At 44.7% G+C, this 18,806-nt stretch overlaps 1 protein-coding gene across 2 annotated transcripts in view; it reads left to right on the forward strand.

Moving 5' to 3' along the window:
• sned1 (sushi, nidogen and EGF-like domains 1) overlaps positions 1-18,806 on the forward strand; it is a 229,237-nt gene that overhangs the window by 125,434 nt on the left and 84,997 nt on the right. For both annotated transcript variants that reach the window (XM_041181506.1, XM_041181515.1), the window contains exons 10-13: positions 5,617-5,742; positions 7,882-7,992; positions 17,195-17,311; positions 18,352-18,468. In XM_041181506.1, the coding sequence (XP_041037440.1) occupies positions 5,617-5,742; positions 7,882-7,992; positions 17,195-17,311; positions 18,352-18,468 (471 nt within the window). The remainder of the gene's footprint in view (positions 1-5,616; positions 5,743-7,881; positions 7,993-17,194; positions 17,312-18,351; positions 18,469-18,806) is intronic.

Below are 18,806 nucleotides of genomic sequence, written 5' to 3' on the forward strand. Positions count from 1 at the left end.
TTTCAGGGAGTGAATGGTAGATTGTGAAACAGGTTTCTGCAGGAGACAGCAGGCACTAGCAGCACTAATTAATTCAAATACAGTTTAGAAAATAACATTTTGGGATGGAGTACTTGAGTAATTTGAGACATGACATGTATCAAGCTTGGGAGGAATGGGTGACTTTGAACCTGTAGTCCTCAAAGCTCTGGAGGTTTATCTACCTGATACCTGGATTTGTTGTAAAACAATAGATATTGATTGGTGTGATTAATCAATGACTTTATCATTGAACTACCAGGCAAAAAGGAAGGTCTTTTCATTATCTTTCTGTTCCTATGTTCCTCTGCAGAGCTAGCTGCTCCTGACATTACAAAAGCATCAATGAAAGCATTGGGCGGAATCATCCCAGGTTTGCACTAAGTGCAGTAGCGGGCAGGAAAAAGTACATTTTACCCACTGGCTTCTCATGCCGTATCATCCCAATCCCACCTCATTAATCATGCATTCCCAGGAAACGTGCCATTTCAATGGCGGGTGGGTTCCGAATCGCCCACCACGCTGTCACCTCACCAGTTCCTCACGCCAGGTACCATGTTTAAAGTGCAGCCGCACGCACACCTCTCAGTGCTTCCAACCCAGGATAGCTGCAAAGAAGACATGGCCTTGAAAGGCAAGAAGACTGCAGCCATCGGGTTTAGTGACATGTCCCTCAAGCGACTTTTGGATCCTGTGGAGGCCTGCCATGATGTCCTCTACCCCTGCTCTGGCCACAGGAGGGGCAAGTATATTACCACACTGGCTTGGGAGGCAATGGCAGTGGTGATCAGTGCCAATGCTGCACATAAGAGGTTGGCCATCCAATGCAGATAGAGGATGAATGATCTCATTAGTGCAGCCAGGGTATGGCAACCATCTAAACTCATACACACAAACACATCACACATTCACTGGCATCTCACTCACTGCCAGCTCAAGAGACATCGCCACTCACTCTTTCACACTCACCCTCACATCTCCTTTCTGGCCTGATCTCCTCTGGAGACTGCCTCCTCGGCCCTCACCCTCTTGAGGCCATTTGCACAGATCAACATGTGCCCCCACTCACACCCTGGGATACCCCCCTTCCCCAGTACAGCCCTTACCCTGCAGCCTCTCCCCTTGCCTGAGGCCACTTCTCCCCCTTCGCCAAGCAAACCATAGCCCTGCAGCCATTGAAAAGCCACCCACACCTTATGGCTGGTCTGGTAGGTAGTGACTGACCCAGAGCCCCCCTAAAAATGATGTGGTGCTGCCTGTGAACCTTGATGCTGATGACTGCGAGCGTTGCCTGAAGCAAGGTAGAAAAAGAAATCTCCAAGTCCCGAGTGAAGTGCATCTCACCAGGTGTACATTGCTTATGTGCAATTGTGAAACATTGCACTGCAATATTCTCGTATGATCCAGAATTGGGGGAATGTTTCCGGCAAGCTGGGCTTATAATGATATGCAGATGTATTACAATGAAGTTCCCGACTTCGGACGGCGGGAAACGTGGCCCACCATTCTCGGGTAGAGCGGACAATTGCAAACTGGTTTCACACATTGTTATGACACAGTAGTTGGTAAAGGCTGAGTTGTTTAAATCCCAGAGGGAAACTTGAACAACTGTTATAACCTATATTTTAATTTGTATGTTTGAGATGTAGTTCTGAATTCAGAAATTGAACCACTAAGCCTCAAGGTTTTTTATATAAACTAAATTAAACAAGAAATTAAACACATACACATCTACAAATTACTAAGATAATAACTTTTAAACAAATCCCCAAATTAATCACACCAAGGCAACAATAACCCATAGACTTTAAACAGACACCAGGCAAAGCACATTTTATCTCATGAATTCGAAATAAGGTCCCTTGCAATTTGGTTCCTTTGCAGACAGTTTTTGGGCTTACAAGCTGCTTAGATCTTACAAGCCTCTGACCTGCACATACAAAACTCATTTCTGTTTATACCTAGCTTTCCCTTTGAATGTAAATTCTCATTGTCTCACTAGGTCTTTGAACTCCATCGCTTCTAACAATAAAATCCCTTTCATAGCACCAACTCTATTAGTAATATAAACGCATTGCTTGGTGTCTCCTGGCTAGGTGCAAGATTTTACTCCCTTTTGAATGGTTCATTCAACAAATGCAAATGTACTCTTTACCTCCTCAACTTACATTTATCTACTTAACACCTCAAACTACTATACATCAAAGCACCCAAGACTAGCTGATTTTAATCCAATTAAGCCACACACAGACCCCATTACAAGCCCAATTTAAAAATAATTTCCGATAACATTATATGCATTAACATCTGCTCATGACAACATCGTGAAACCAATTTTTGGCCTTCATGCCATATTGTCCACTCATGCCACCGAATATGCTTGGCACCAGCGGGCACAGAAAGTTCCGCCCAATATCTTGTCACAACAGGGAAGCCTGTAACAGTCAATGTTCTGCCCATTAATCACAGAATCATAGAATTTTAATGGCACAGAAGGAGGCCATTCAGCCCATCGTGTCTGTAATGGCTCTCCAAATGAACATTATGACCTGGTGCCATTGCCCTGCCTTTTTCCCGTAGCCCTGCACATTGTTTCTATTCAACTAATAATCTAGGCCGTCTTGAATGCCTCGACTGCACCTGCCTCCATCACACTTCCAGGCAGTGCATTCCAGACCTGAACCGCTCGCTGTGTGAAAAAGTTTTTCCTCATGTCACATTTGCTTCTTTTGCAAATCACTTTAAATTTGTGTCCTCTCATTCTTGATCCTTCTATTCAGTCCCTTTATGATTTTGAATACCTCTATCAAATCTCCTCTTAGCCTTCTTCTCTACAAGGAGAATGGTCACAACCTCTCCAATCTATTCTCATAGTTGAAGCTTCTCATCCCTGGAACCTATTCTTGTAAACCTTTGCTGCACTCTCTGCAATATATTCACATCCTTCCTTTAAATGCCCAGAATTGTAGACAGTATTCCAGCTGAGGTCTAATGAGTGTCTTATATAAATTCATCATAACCTCCCTGCTCTTGTACTCTATGCCCCTACTAATAAAGCCCAGGATACCATATGCTTTATCAACTGCTCTCCATCTGTCCTGCCACCTTCAATGAACTATGCACATATATACCCAAGTCTTTCTGCTCCTGCACCCCCTTCAAAATTTCAGCCCTTATTTTACATTGTCTTCCCATGTTCTTCCCACCAAAATGCATCATCTCATATTTCTCCGCAATGGATTTCATCTGCCACCTACCTGCCTATTCCACCACTTGTCTATGTTCTTTTGAAGCTTTACACTGTCCTCCTCGCAGTTCACAACATTCTCAAGTTTCATATCATCCGCAAACTTTGAAATTGTCTCCTACACACCAAGATCTAGATCATTAATATATATCAGGAAAAACAAGGGTCCCAATACCAACCCTTGGGGAACTCCACTGCAAACTTTCCTCCAGCCCAAAAAATATCCATTGACCATTCCTCTCTGCTTTCTATTTTTCAGCTAATTTTGTATCCATATTGCTACTGTCCCTTTTATTCCATGGGCAATAACTTTCCTCACAAGCCTGTTGTGTGACACTGTGTCAAATGCCTTTTGAAAGTCTATGTACATCATATCAACAGCATTACCCTCATCAACCTTTTATGTTACCTCTTCAAAAATCTCCAGCAAGTTAGTTAAATGCAATTTCCCTTTTAGAAATCCATATGCAAAAAACTATCAATCAGGATTTTATTCTGAACAACTGACACCCGGAATGTCATTTCCTATATTGTGCACAGGGATGTTATCCCCAATAGTATACATAAAGGCTGTTACTTGTTATTGCATGTTACTGGGGGGAGGTGATGGTGCAGTGGTAATGTCATTGGGCTAGTAATCCAGAGACCTAGAGTAATGCTCTGGTGGACTCGAGCGTGAACACCACCACAGCAGATGGTAGAATTTAACTTCAATAAAAATCTGGAATCGACCATTGTCAATTGTTGTAAAAATCTATCTGGTTCACTGATGTCCTTTAGAGAAGGAAATGTGGCGTCCTTGTCTGCTCTACATGTGACTCCAGACCTCACTATACTATACTGTTACTTACTAAAATATACACAGGGGCTGCTCCCTTCTAGAACATATGCATGGATTGCTATTACCATCACCACCCAAATGTCACCATTGTATAGCCTTGTAGCATTGTTTTTATTCATTCGTGGGATGTGTTCACCGCTGGCTAGGCCAGCATTTATTGCTCATCCCTAATGGGTTGTCGTGAGCTGCCTTCATAAACCGCTGCAGTCCTTGTGGCATAGGTACACCTACAGTGCTGTTAGGGAGGGAGTTCCAGGATTTTGAGCCAACGACAGTGAAGGAACAGTGATATATTTCCAAGTCAGGATGGTGAGTGGCTTGGAGGGGAACTTTCAGGTGGTGGTGTTCTAATGTAGCTGCTGCCCTTGTCCTTCTAGATGGTAGCATCTGTGGGTTTGAAAGATGCTGTCTAAGGAGCCTTGGTGTTCTGCAATGCATCTTGTTGGTGGTACACACTTCTGCCACTGTTCACCGGTGGTGGAGGGAGTGAATGTTTGTGGAAGGGGTGATAGTCAAGCAGGCTGCTATATCCTGGATGGTATCAAGCTTCTTGAGTGTTGTAAATAACAGCTTCTGTGTATATTATAGTAAATAACAGCCCTTGTGTATTTTATAGTAAATAACAACTGCTGTGTGAATTATAGTAAATGACAGCTCCTGTGTATATTATAGTAAACAATAGCTCTTGTGTACATTACAGAAAATAACAGCTATGTGTATATTATTGTGAATAACAGCCCCAGTGTATGTTATAGTGAATACACAGCCTTTGTGTATTATATTGAATAACAGCCCTGTGTATAGCGAGTAACAACTCTTGCATATATTAAAGAACAGCTCATGTGTATTTTAGAATTAATAACAGGCCCTGTGTATATTAAAGTTAATAACAGCACTCCTATCTATAATATAGTAAATAACAACCCCTATGTACGTTATAGTAAATAACAGGCCCTGTGTATATTAGAGTTAATAACAGCTCATGTATTTGTTATAATAGATAACACCCCCTGTGCAAATTATAGTAAATAACAGCTCCTGAATATATATTATAGAGAATAACAGCCCCCTATGTGCATTATAGTAATTAACAGCCCCTGTGTATAATATGCTGAGTAACAGTCCCTTTGTATATTATGATGAATAACAGCCACTGTGTATATTGTCATGAGTAATAGTCCCTGTGTATACTCTGATGTATAATCGCAGCTGTGTACATTGTACTGAGTAACAGTCCCTGTGTATTTTAGAGAGAATGGTATACATTTCATTCAGTGGCAGATCTTGTATATATGATACAGGATAGCAGCTTACAGATGTAGAATATGTTACTGTGCCTTTAAGGCTGTCCCATCTGTTGTGGTACTGATTGAGTTGTGCTGGTTAATGGGGCCTGGTTTTGTGGTCCCTTCCCATGTCCACTTATCAAAACCACTTGGAATAATACAGTTGGATTTGGTTCTAATTGGAAGATCCTGTTGCGTGACTTTTCTTTATGCTTTCTCCAAAGGTGGGCCCACAGTCCCAAGCGTCTGTCAGTCAAGTCCATGTCAAAATGGGGGAAAGTGCAAAGAGAATAATGGCGACTACCTCTGCGACTGTCCTGAAGGATTTACAGGCCGTGACTGTGAGAATGGTATGTGTGAACCTTTTCTTGTACTCACATGTGGTAAGAGAAGTCTAGGATTGCCTTTAATAAGATTGTATGTTCAGCTGTTTAAGCTACTCACAGAGTATATCTTGAAATTTCAGCTATTTTCATTGGATTTACATTGAGTAACCCCTTGAATCTGTAATTGAACCCAACTGCTCTACAGGAACACCCGTAGTGCAATTTTAATCAACGGGTGGGAATCAGAATGTTTTCCAATCAAATCTGAAGTCAGGCAAGGCTGGTCTCTCCCTAGTCCTGTTTCTGTGCTCAATCGGATCTTTTGCCGAGTCCATCAGGAAGGATGTGGGCACAATAGGGATGACAATCCGAGGCAGCGGAGGCCCTCACATCAAAGCCTCCCTGTACATGGATGACATCGCCATCTTCTGCTTGGATCCACTGTCAATCCGCAGACTGTCAATAAGCATCTGCAACCATTCAGGAGCCAGAGTAGATCACAGCAAAAGCTAGGCCATGATCTTTGGGAACTGGGCTGATCGACCTTTGTCACCTTTGCTGTTGAGTCAGACTACCTGAAGGTTCTGGAGAAGTGCTTTTTTTATATATTCATTTCCAGAATGTGGGCATCGCTGTCTAGGCCAGCATTTATTGCCCACCCCTAATTGCCTTTGAGAAGGTGGTTGTCAGCTGCCTTCTTGAACCGTTGCAGTGCATGTGGTGTAGGTACACCTACAATGCTGTTAGGAAGGAATTTCCAAGATTTTGACCCAGCAACAGTGAAGGAACGGCGATATATTTCCAAGTCAGGATGTTGAGTGGCTTGGAGGGGAACTTCCAGGTGGTGGTGTATCAGGACCATTTAGCTGGAGTTAAACAGAAATTGAACATGTGGGAGTGATGCTCCCTCTCCATTGTGGGTAAGAATCTGGTCGTCAGGTGTGAGGTGCCCTAGGTGTTGCTGTACGTGCCACAGATCTTGGCCATATCCTGCTCCCTGCCACAACAATCACCAGAAACATCTTCCTGCTTAACTAGAGATCTGGACCATGTCCGCAGGGACATGCTGTTCAAATCTCCAGATAAAGGGTGGAAAAACATACCTTAATGTCACTATTAGCCCGATGGCCACATTTGTGTGCAGATGTATCAAGCTGCGTGTAGCCCTTTGGTATGCAAAGACCGAGAGCTAGATTTTCTCATGGGCTTCAGGACCCTGATACCAAGACCAAATGGGGGTCTCGAGCCTGTACTTGTTGGAGGCACACCTTCTGGCACAATCTTCCTGGAGGCAGCCAGCTAATTGGCCACCATCATGGCCAATAAGGTCAGCGGGAGGGGTCCCGATGATGCCAGCCCAGTCAGAGAGCTAACAGCTCTGCAGCCTCAACAGCCCCAGTGGGAGAGGTGGGCGCTGCAGAGGAAGGTTGGAAACTGTGAGGGCACCTCAACATGGAGGCAACCTCGGAGGTGTGTATTTAAATGAAAAATTATGAAGGGCAAAATCATTAGGACCCTTGGAGAGGAGGGGAAATCCCTCTGCGTGGATCACTTGAACCGTGAGTGTGGCCTACGATACCCTCAGGCCCCTCTTTGGGATTTGGAGCCTCCAGCTCTAGCAGCCTGCCTGGCTGCCACAAGGAGACCGTCACCACTGAGAAGGCAGCCTCCACACAGGGCAATGGCAAAATGTCAGCAAGCCCGCTAATTCATCCCTGATTGGGGCCGATCATACACCCAGTCCACCTGTGGGAAATTTCCCCAGTGGCAGAAATGCATTGGGGGAGCCATGCTGACATGACCCCTCACCCTTTTCCTGCCTCCCCACCAACCCCCCCCCCCCCCCCCCCCCCCCCACCCCTCCCCCTACAACCTCCCCACTCCCCACTCACCCACTGCCTCCAAGCCCGCCGTCAAAGGGCTGGAAAAATTCATCAAAAATGTCACTACGTGCTGAGGTTCTGTCTGTCCCCAGTGATGTGGGGGATGGGTCTGGACATGATGCTGTGGAACACTCCATTCAGTTAGACTGTACCATGCCACCTGTCCCTCATGGGAAAATTTGCACACAAAGAAAAAGACTTTTGACCACAAGTCAATCAGTACATTGTCTGCACGTAACATTCTCGCAACTTACAATGTTTTCTCTTTCTTTACCAACAGAGGTTCTCCAGCCCTGTAATGCCCACCATCAGTGCCCGCACGGGGCCTCCTGCACTGAATATGGAGGGACTTACCGCTGTATCTGCCCGCAAGGACCCAGTGGGAAAGATTGTGAGTCATGTACGATTTATTACACAGCTGAGAGAATTGGCAAATACACATAGCACTGAGTAATAGACCAGAGGGACAGGCAAAGGGGACAATGGACACCAATTAACATCAATTGGATTAACATCAATGCTGATACAGATAGGGGTTACTGAGTGATAGTGTGAGGGAGCTGGATTAAGACCAGTAGAGATACAGTCAGTAACACAGGGCACTAGGGAGAGGAGTTGCTGAGTGACTGTGTGAGGGAATGGATTAACATCATGAGATACCGTCAGTACAGAGTGCTGGGCAGATGGGTTACCGAGTTATAGTGTGAGGGAGTTGGATTAGCATCAGTAGGCAACAGATACCTCACAGTTTGTCATGGCTACTTTGACAATGCCTTCCAAATCCACAGCCTCTACACCCTTAAAGAATAAGGACATCAAGCATATGGGAACACCACCACCTGTAAGTTCCCCTCCAAGCCACTCACCATCCTGACATGGAAATATATCACCGTTCCTTTACTGTCACTGGGTCAAAATCCTGGAACTGCCTACCTACCAGCACTGTGGGTGTACCTACAGGACGTGGTTCAAGAAAGCAGCTCACTACCACCTTCTCAAGGGCAATCAGAGATGGGCAATAAATGCTGGCTTAGCCTGCGAAGCCCACATCCCATGAAATCATTTTTAAAATTCAACTCGGCTAAATACAACCGAGCTCAGTAGCTTTTCCATTCACAATAATTAGTACAGTGTCCCAACTGCTTTGGAATTAAAACCATGCACTAACCCTGCAATGTATTTACTTTCCAGCTCACATCTCTAAGTTGAGGTCTGAACTGAAGCAGGTCTACTACAAGTTAGCGGAAAATGATACAGGTGCAGATTCTGACAAACCAGAAACACTTTCCACAGTCCGGCAATATTCCCATCTTTTCTGAATATTTTCTTCTATTCCTGCCCAAGTTCAGTTCATGGGCTGTGCAGCCCTTGCATTGCACCAGCCAGATGCCAATTCTTTCTTATGCAAGTCTGGACTGTAACACCCTAAAACTTATGACACCACTCCCAGCACGGAGTCTCAATGGTGCAAGTACAGACCGGAGAATTGTTCATGGGGCAGAGATTCTTTGGGAGAAAAATGGAACAGTAGAGGGGCTGTACAACAGCAGAAGGTCCATTTATTTTTAAATAGGATTTTCCTTACAGAATGAGAGGGTGGTGAATATTATATTCTTGTCCAAACAGGAAGAAATAGCTTCAGTAATTAGAAATCAGTTACCCATATGGCAATAGCAATGCAGCTCTCAAGAACATAAGAAGGGATAAGGTTAAGGCAGTAATTAGATAGATAGTGGAGTGACTCAACATAGGTTTGTATGAAGGCAGGATTTAATTTTAGTTTGACAAGCTTACATAGGAGAATAGCTGAAGATGTAAATTTCTTATATGTTACCAGTAGGTAACACGACTGAGTAGATGTCTCAAAGTGCTTTGCAACCAATGAAGTATTTTTTGAAGTATAGTAACTGTTGTAATGTAGGAAATGCAGCTGCTAATTTGCGCACAGCAAGCTCGCACATAACAGCAATGTGACCAGATAATCTATCCTTTGTGATGTTGATCATGGGGTAAATGTTGGCCACAACACAACAGGGGTAACTCTCCTGCTCTTCTTCAAAATGGTGCCTTGGGATCCTTTACATTCACTGAAGCAGGCAGATAGGGTCACCATTTAATATCTTTCTTTTTATTCATTCATGGTATATGGGAGTCGCTGGCCAGGCAAGCATTTATTACTCATCGCTAATTGCCCTTGAGAAGGCGGTGGTGAGCTGCCTTGAACTGCTGCAGTCCATGTGGTATAGGTACACCCACAGTGCTGTTAGGGACGGAGTTCCAGGATTTTGCCCCAGTGACAGTGAAGGAACGGCAATAAATTTCCAAGTCAGGATGGCTTGGAGAGGAACTTCCAGTTGGTGGTGTTCCCATGTATCTGCTGCCCTTGTTCTTCTAGATGGTAGCATTCGTGGGTTTGGAAGGTGTTGCCTAAGGAGCCTTGGTGAGTTCTTGTCGTGCATCTTGTAGATGGTACACATTGCTGCTACTGTGCACCGGTGGTGGAGGGAGTGAATGATCATGGATGGGGTGCCAATCAAGCAGACTGCTTTGTCCTGGATGGTGTCGAGCTTCTTGAGTGTTGTTGGAGCTGTACGCATCCAGGCAAGTGGAAAGTATTCAATCATACTCCTGACTTGTGCCTTGTAGATGGTGGACAGGCTTTGGGGAGTCAGGAGATCAGTTACTCGCCACAAGGTTCCTAGCTTCTGACCTGCTCTTGTAGCCACAGTATTTAAATGGATTGTCCAGTTCAGTTTCTGATCAAAGGTAACCCCCAGGAGGTTGCTAGTGGGGGATTCAGCAGTGGTAATGCCATTAAATGTCAAGGGGCGATGGTTAGGTTCTCTCTTGTTGGAGATGGTCATTGCCTGGTACTTGTGTGGCATGATTGTTACTTAACTCTAGTCAGCCCAAACCTGGATATTGTCCAGGTCTTGCCACGTTTGGACATGGACTGCTTCAGTATCTGAGGAGTTGCGAATGGTTCTGAATGTTATGCAATCATCAGCGAACATCCCCACTTTTGACCTGATGAACGAAGGAAGGTCATTGATGAAGCAGCTGAAGATGGTTGGGCCGAGGACAGTACCTTGAGGAACTCCTGCAGTTATGTCTGGAACTGAGATGATTGACCTGCAACAACCATAACCATTTTCCTTTGTGCTAGGTATGACTCTAACCAGCGGAAATTTTACCCCAATTCCTATTGAATCCAGTTTTGCTAGGGCTCCCTAATGCCACACTCAGTCAAATGCAGCCTTGATGTCAAGGTCAGTCACTCTCACCTCACCTCTGGAGTTCAGCTCTTTTGTCCATGCTTGAAACAAGGCTGTAATGAGGTCAGGAGCTGAGTGACCCTGGCGGAACCCAAATTGGGCATCAATGAGCAGGTTATTGCTAAGCAAGTGCCAGTTAATAGTATTGTTGGTGACCCCTTCTATCCCTTTATTGATGATCGAGAGTAGATTGATGGGATGGTAATTAGCCGGGTTGGGTTTATCTTGCTTTTTTTTTGTACAGGACATACCTGGGCAATTTTCTACATTGCTGGGTAGATGCCAGTGTTATAGTTATACTGGAACGGCTTGGCTTGGGGCATGGCAGGTTCTGGAGCACTATTGCTGGAATATTGTCAGGGCCCATAGCCTTTGCAGTATCCAATGCCTTCAGCCATTTCTTGATATCATGTGGAGTGAATTGAACTGGCATCTGTGATGCTGGGGACTTCTGGAGGAGGCCAAGATGGATCGTCCACTGGGCACTTCTGGCCCAAGGTCGTTGCAAATGCTTCAGCATTATCTTGTGTGCTGGGCTCCCCCATCATTGAGGATGGGGATATTGTGGAGCCTCCTCCTCCAGTGAGTTGTTTGATTCACGACTGGATTTTGCAGGACTGGAGAACATAGATCCGATCCATTGGTTGCGGAATCACTTAGCTCTGTCCATCTCTTGCTGCTTATGCTGTTTGGCATGTAAGTAGCCCTTTGTTATAGCTTCAGGTTGACCATTCACCATTTTTAGGTATGCCCTCCTGCACTCTTTACTGAACCAGGGTTGATCCCCTGCCTTGATGGTAATGGTAGAGTGGAGGATATGCTGGGCCATGAGGTTACAGATTGTGTTCGAGGACAATTCTGCTGCTACTGATGGCCCACAGCACCTCATGGATGCCCAGTCTTGAGTTGCTGGATCTGTTCAAAATCTATCTCATTTAGCATGTGGTAGTGCCACACTACACGATGGAAGGTATCCTCAATGTGAAGACAGGACTTTGTCTCTGCAAGGATTTTGTGTTGGGCACTCCTACCGATACTGTCATGGACAGATGCATCTGCAGCAGGCAGGTTGGTGAGGATGAGACCAAGTATGTTTTTCCCTTTTGTTGGTTCCCTCACCACCTGCTACAGACCCAGTCTAGCAGCTATGTCCTTAGAACTTGGCCAGCTCAGTCAGTAGTGGTGCTACTGACCCACTCATGGTGATGGGCATTGAAATCCCCCACCCAGAGTACACTCCACACCCTTGCCACCCTCAGTGCTTCCTCCAAGTGGTGTTCATCATGGAGGAGCACTGATTCATCAGCTGAGGTGTACGTGGTAATCAGGAGGCTTCTTTGCCCATGTTTGATGTAGTCCCATGAGACTTCATGGGGTCCAGAATCAATGTTGAGGACTTCGAGGGCAACTGCCTCCCGACTGTATAACACTGTGCCGCCTCCTCTGCTGGATCTGTCCTGCCGGTGGGATGGAGGCGTCAGCTGCGGTGGAATTTGAACCCGGGCCCCAAGCATTACCCTGGGTCTCTGGATTACTAGTCTAGTGACAATACCGCTACACCACTGCCTCCGGCAGTTCAGTACTCCATCAGAACTGGCTGTACTTCAGGTTGAGTTCTTCCAACTCAGCTTTGATGCAAACATTTTCTGATTGTATCTCTGCTTTTTCTTGCTCCACCTGGCACAGGACTTTGTTGTTTACTACCAGTTCTGGAAACATGTCCACATCTTCAAAAAGGAAATCATTTGGGATTTCTGGCTCAGGTTTCCCATATAGATATACTACTAGGGCTTCTGAAGAGTTCTTTGCCTCTCTGGTGCCCTCATGTGGTTTGTTCAAGTGTTGTCTTTTGCCTTTTCATTATTTTGCTGGTGGGTTTTTATGCCTCTTCTTAAGCTCTGAACTCTCCTCAACTTGAAGATTAAAATATTCATCAAAGGCTATTAAAAGTTCCCTGAGCTGGTTTCAGATTCATCAATGCCTTGCATGAGGGCAAGGTGATTCGCAAGATCACCAAACCAGTTAAAAAGCCCATTAATCTGATTTTCCTCTGATTTTTCACTGAAGCCTGAGATGCACAATTAATGTGAGAAGTTGCTTCTCAGGAATGCCAAATGTCCTGTTGAATTTGGCCCTGGGGTTGTCTCAAATTGATCTGATGAGTTGGATTTTTGATCCATGTTGAAGATTTTGTAAGTGTGGGTACAGCCTTAAGAGCTTAGAGGCTTCCAGGATGGCTTCACCGTTCAGTGCAGAACAATGGATTGCCCACGCTTGCCGGTTTTGCAGACTTTGCAAAATGGCAGTGGCACGCTTTAGAAAGAAGAATTTTCAACAATGTCTGCCTATGTAATCAGCGATGTAGCACAGCGAATAATGAGATGGTTAAATAAACCGCAAGCTTGCTGTTCAAGGACGTGGACGGTCACAATGTTACCGAGAGTTGAGCAAGCTAATTATGAACTTGTTCTTTTCAATCCAACTGGGAGGCCACATGTTGAGGCTCAGAGTCGGGGGTTGGGATTAGCGACAGGCTTTGTTCAAACAGCGCTTCTAACTGAATTAGTAAAAGGGCTTCTCAGGACTGGCTGCAGCCTGGAAGAGTAAAGGGCTTAGCTCACCCTTGCAGACAATGAACTCTGCGTGCTGAAGCTGGGCTTCCAAGGAAGATTGTGTGGAGTCTTCTGAAGCAATAAAACTTCTGCCCTTAACTTTCCAGGCCCTTCTCTCTGGAGTTTTATCGGGTGAATTTTCTCAGCATCTGTAGCTTCAGTTGGGAGCTTCTTTCAGTCCAGAATACGTTGAAAATGTCCTTTTCCTTAGCCTTTCAGCATTTCTTAGAGGATTAGGGCTTTTGGACCAGAGCTGCCACTATGTTGGGGTGGTGTTGGTCGCGGAACATGTTTGTTAAAGTAATCTTCGTACTCCTCTAAATATTAACAGCAATTTCTTATTAACTACATGTACAACTATACATTAAAGGGTACAGGTATGGAGCTATCTCCACTCTAGGTCTTAACTCTGGTCAACACTACACTGACCCTAGGTCTAGGTCATGTGCCTTCTTACATCACTATGTAGGTGGTACTGAAATCAGTCCCACATTAACCCCGTATGTACCAGACCCTTCTACTACATAACCCTCCAGGATTTTTGGTGTTCATCTATTTCTGGCTTTCTGAGCATCTCTCATTTGAATCACTCCTCCATTGGTGGCTGTGCCTTCAGCTGCCTAGACCCTGGAATTCCCTTCCTAAACCTCTCTGACACTGTATTTCTCCTCCCCTTTAAGATGCTTCTTAAAATCTACCTCTTTGACCCAGCCTTTGGCCATCTGCCCTAAGATTGCCTTACGTCGCTCAATTTCAAATATTGCTTCATAACACTTTAAAGAGTCACATAAATTAAGTTGTTGTTGTTAACCTCTTGCCATTACTCCAGTGGAAGCTCAGCAGAAACTCTGGAAAAGACGCACAAGTTACAATGGAATTTGGGAAACCACCAAAGAAAAATCCAATTCTCTGATTTTTAACTGTTAATTAGGAATATTAAGTGTTGCTGAAAAAAGAGACAGCATCATGTCCTGATGAGTGCAAAACAAAAAGCTTCAACATGTCAAAGCTTTTTGTTTTGTACTCAACAGGACCCTGATGATGTCTCTTTTTTTCAGCAACAGGAATATTAAGTTAATTTTAACCTAGCAGGAAATATGTGTGACTTCCAGCTTTTTGCAGAGTATAGGTTCTTGTATTCAAGACAGGAGAAGTAACGCAGGCATTACCCATTACATTATTAAGCAATCTTAGAGTAAAGAAGCACTGAGTGTGATTGAGTCAAACCTTTTCTATTGTCACAGAAGCATGGCAACAGAAAATAGACATGACAGCAGGAATTCTCAGTAATTTTAATGTATTATGAGCGATTATGGTCTGAAGTTTATGTTGACTGGATGGGTGTGTACCCGACCCGATCGAGTGTGAAGTTGCACGAGATGACATTGGCCTGAAGTCATCCTGCGCTTGTGCGATATTTCACTCGGTGGGCGTGCTTCCACGCCTGCTGACAATTAAGCCCATTAATGGAGCAATTGTCTGTTACTTTTCGTAGCCCGTCCAACTTTACAGTTGGCAGATGGGCGAATCGGCCAGGCAGCCTTTACATTTTTCATCAAACTTCATCCAAGGGCAGGATGAGATTTCCATTGTTAAATAAAAGTAAAATAAAGATATGTGGGCAGCATTTTTGAAACCTATATGTTCAGGTGCCTGATTGAGATGCGCGGGCGTTTTTTTTTCCCCTGATTTTTGAAACTTTATTTCATGGTTTTCGGGTCTGCAGCTCCCTGAGGCTGCCTTCAGGAAGCTTTCTCTCAGCGCCCCACCCACGTCTGCATTGACGTCATCGTCCACCCCCACCCCGGCAGCGCTGAGATTTTCTGTGTGCGCTTCATGCTGTCTGCCCATGAATTGGCCAGCCGGTTCAAAATCGCGGCTGGAGGTCTGTTTCCCAGGCGATCCCGGGCCCACCGATCGCGCCCACCCGCCAAGCTGAAAATTCAGGCCAATGGAGAGAAATTTCCCCTCATTTGGGGAGGGGGGGGGGGTTGGCGTTGTGCGGTGGGGGGGTCCTTGCTGCCATTTTACTTATCACCCCAGGGAGATAAGTTTTAAGTAGCTTAAGGTTGGATGGGCAGCTTTCTCAATAGGTTTAGTTAGTTAATTAATGTCCTTAACAGGCCTTTGACAGCCGAGTCGGCTGCGCGCCCACCGAACTGAAAATTGAAATGACGCAAGGTGATGTCAGGACGCCGTCGTTTTATGCCTCAACGAGCAGACCACATCCCCACTCGTTGAGCCAGATTCAGCCCCATGTGTTTGGAATCTCCTGAAAATTCAATAAAACGAATCATCGGCGGAGAAGAGCAAAGTTGACGTTTCGAGTCCTCATGACCCTTCAACAGAACTAAGTAGAAATGGGAAAGGGGTGAAATATAAGCTGGTTTAAGGAGGGGGTTGGGGGAAGAAGAGGGGGTGGGTTGTTGGGACAAGCAAGCAGTGATAGGAGGAGATAACCCCACCTATTTCCATTATTTTTAAATGTATTCCACCCATCGGTTATATCACCCCACCTCCACTAGAGCTACCTTGCTTGTCCTGCTCTCCACTCTTAATTAGCACATTCTTTTAGATAATATCACCACCTTCAACACCTCTTTGTTCTTTTGTCTGTGACATCTTTTGGTTATCTCCTCCTATCACTGCTTGCTTGTCCCAACAACCCACCCCCCTTTCTTTACCCCCCCCCCTCCTTAAACCAGCTTATATTTCACCCCTTTCCTATTTCTACTTGGTTCTGTTGAAGGGTCATGAGGACTCGAAACGTCAACTTTGCTCTTCTCCGCCGATGATGCCAGACCTGCTGAGTTTTTCCAGGTGTTTCTATTTTTGTTTTGGATTTCCAGCATCTGCAGTTTTTTGTTTTTATCAATAAAAGGAATCACTACCAATGATATCCTCCTGATGGCGATGCTGAGCTTCAGGAATTATCATGTTCAACAGTGCCGCCAACTGGTAAAATAGTGGTGCTACAACTTCGAATGGAAATTTGCAGTTTGTAGCTATTTGATCTGTGAGAAATGACAGACTTGCATTCCTATAGCACCTTTTATGACCTCAGGCCATCCCAAAGCACATTGCAGCCACTGAGGTACTTTTGAAGGTAGTCACTGGTGTAATGTAAGAAATGCAGCAGCCATTTGCATACAAGCAAGTTCCCTCAAACCAATGTGAAAGCAACCAGATAATATGTTTTAGTGATGCTGCATGAGGCAAAAATTTGAGGCAGGAAACCAGGGAGAAGGCCACTGCTGTTCTTTGGAATAATGCCATGAGATTGTTTATGTCCATCTAAAAGCTCAGAAAGAACCTTGGTTTAACTCCTCCTCCAAAAGGCAGCAACTTTGACAATGCAGCACTCCCTCAGTGCAGCACTGAAGTGTCAGCCTCGATAATGTACTTAAGTAGCCATATTGGGACTTGAATCCATAACCTCCTGACTTAGAGATGAGAGCGCTACTGTGCCATGGCTGTTGAGTATTTTACTTGTCTATTGTAATGTATACGTGTATTTATTTTAAGTTCCAATCACTTGGCCCCATACTGTGGGATTCAGATATAATGTTGGAACCATTTGTGTCTGTCACAATTGTGCGCGCTGATTGGTCACACCCTATTCACACCAGGTTATGAGTACATCTTAATCTTCACCTCAGCATTCTGTTCACAGCAGAATCTCTAAGGGTCTCTTTCTTGCTTCCAGTGATGCCGTCCCCCTGTGACTCGGACCCTTGTCAGAGAGGAGGGACTTGCAATGAGCAGGATGGCTCCTACACCTGTCAGTGCCCACCGGGCTTCAGTGGGCAGCGCTGTGAAAAAGGTCTGTTTTTACTCATCTTTTCATCTCTTCCCAAAGCTACAGAGTAAGCTGCAGCCCTTTCCCACTGCCATGCCCTGTATAAACCTGTCCGGTCAGTCACACTCAGCCCTATACAGACTGTGGTCCACAATGTCCAATACATTAACCAGTTTTCATTCCAACACTACCTTTGTGGCAGTGTTCTTAAAATTTCTAGCAGGCACAGCTGAAAATTACCCAGAACTGGACAATAATTTGGCACTAAATTGATAGCATTGGCAGAGAGAAGAGATAGATCATTGAAATGGGACATCGCAGTTTTAAACTGTGACAGTAAGGACACTGTTCTGAGGTAGAGATGTGGTCTGTCTCTGTGGCAACATAGAGGAAATTTTATTTTAGATTTTCTCTACACTTAGTTGGCCCTGGGAATTCTTGATAGGTCAATGCAGAGAGATCTTCACCTTGCATACTACATCTGACCTAGGAGACAGTTGATGGAATAATGCAGAAAAATATTATATTCTGTACCTAACCCATGCAATATCTGGCCAGAGAATGCTTAAAGGGCTGTATAAAGCAAATTTTGTTCTGTACCTAACCCATATTGTATCTAAGCTGGGAGTGTTTGATGATACAATGTAGTGGTAGTTTTACTCTATTTCTAGCCTTGCTGTGCTTGTATGATGCGATAGTGTAAAGGGAAGTTTACTCTGTTCCTGACCCTTACTGTATCTGACCTAGGAATGTTTGATTGGTCAGTCAGAGAGAGTTCTACTCTGTTCCTGACCGTGCCTGACCTGGTAATGTTTGGGGTTGGCATTGGGAGCATTAGGAGAGGTTTATTTTACCCATTCAACTCAAGAACTTAACTGACAGGTACGATACATATCCCAAAGCATCAATTAAATAAAAGGAAACAGTCCTACTACTGTGAAAATCCATTTATTTCCCTTTACACCCTGTGGAGAATCCCGGGCAGTTTCCACCCACACACTGGCATGTTCGAAATGAGAGTAAGTCATCTGCAAATAAAATAATTTTTTTCTCCATTCTCTCAGAAAGACTCCGCTCCTGTGCGTCCAATCCATGTCGCAATGGTGGAACCTGCAAAGAGGCTCATGGAACTTACCAGTGCATCTGCCTGTATCGCTTCACTGGCAAGAACTGTGAGACTGGTATGTCCAGAAGACAATGTAAAGAGGGCCCCGTCGCCAGATGGGTATGCAGTAACATGGGTTTAAAGGGGTCCCATTGTGGAATATGTGCGCAGTAAAATAAAGGGAGCTCCACTGTGAAATGTATGTGAAGTAAAGGTTTGTCTTTCCAGGAGAATGGTACACCAGTGATACAAATTCAGAGGGTTTCTCTACCAAGCAGCTTCTGTTGGATATGGCTGGAATTTTCACTCTGAAATTGGCATGCCAATAGAACTGGGTAATTCATTGATTGTTACATTCAACAATGCTATGAAACACTAAAAAAGGTGTACATCATTGTAGGTTAACAACACTGG

Source organism: Carcharodon carcharias, chromosome 2 (assembly GCF_017639515.1).
Source record: "Carcharodon carcharias isolate sCarCar2 chromosome 2, sCarCar2.pri, whole genome shotgun sequence".
Lineage (NCBI taxonomy): Eukaryota > Metazoa > Chordata > Chondrichthyes > Lamniformes > Lamnidae > Carcharodon > Carcharodon carcharias.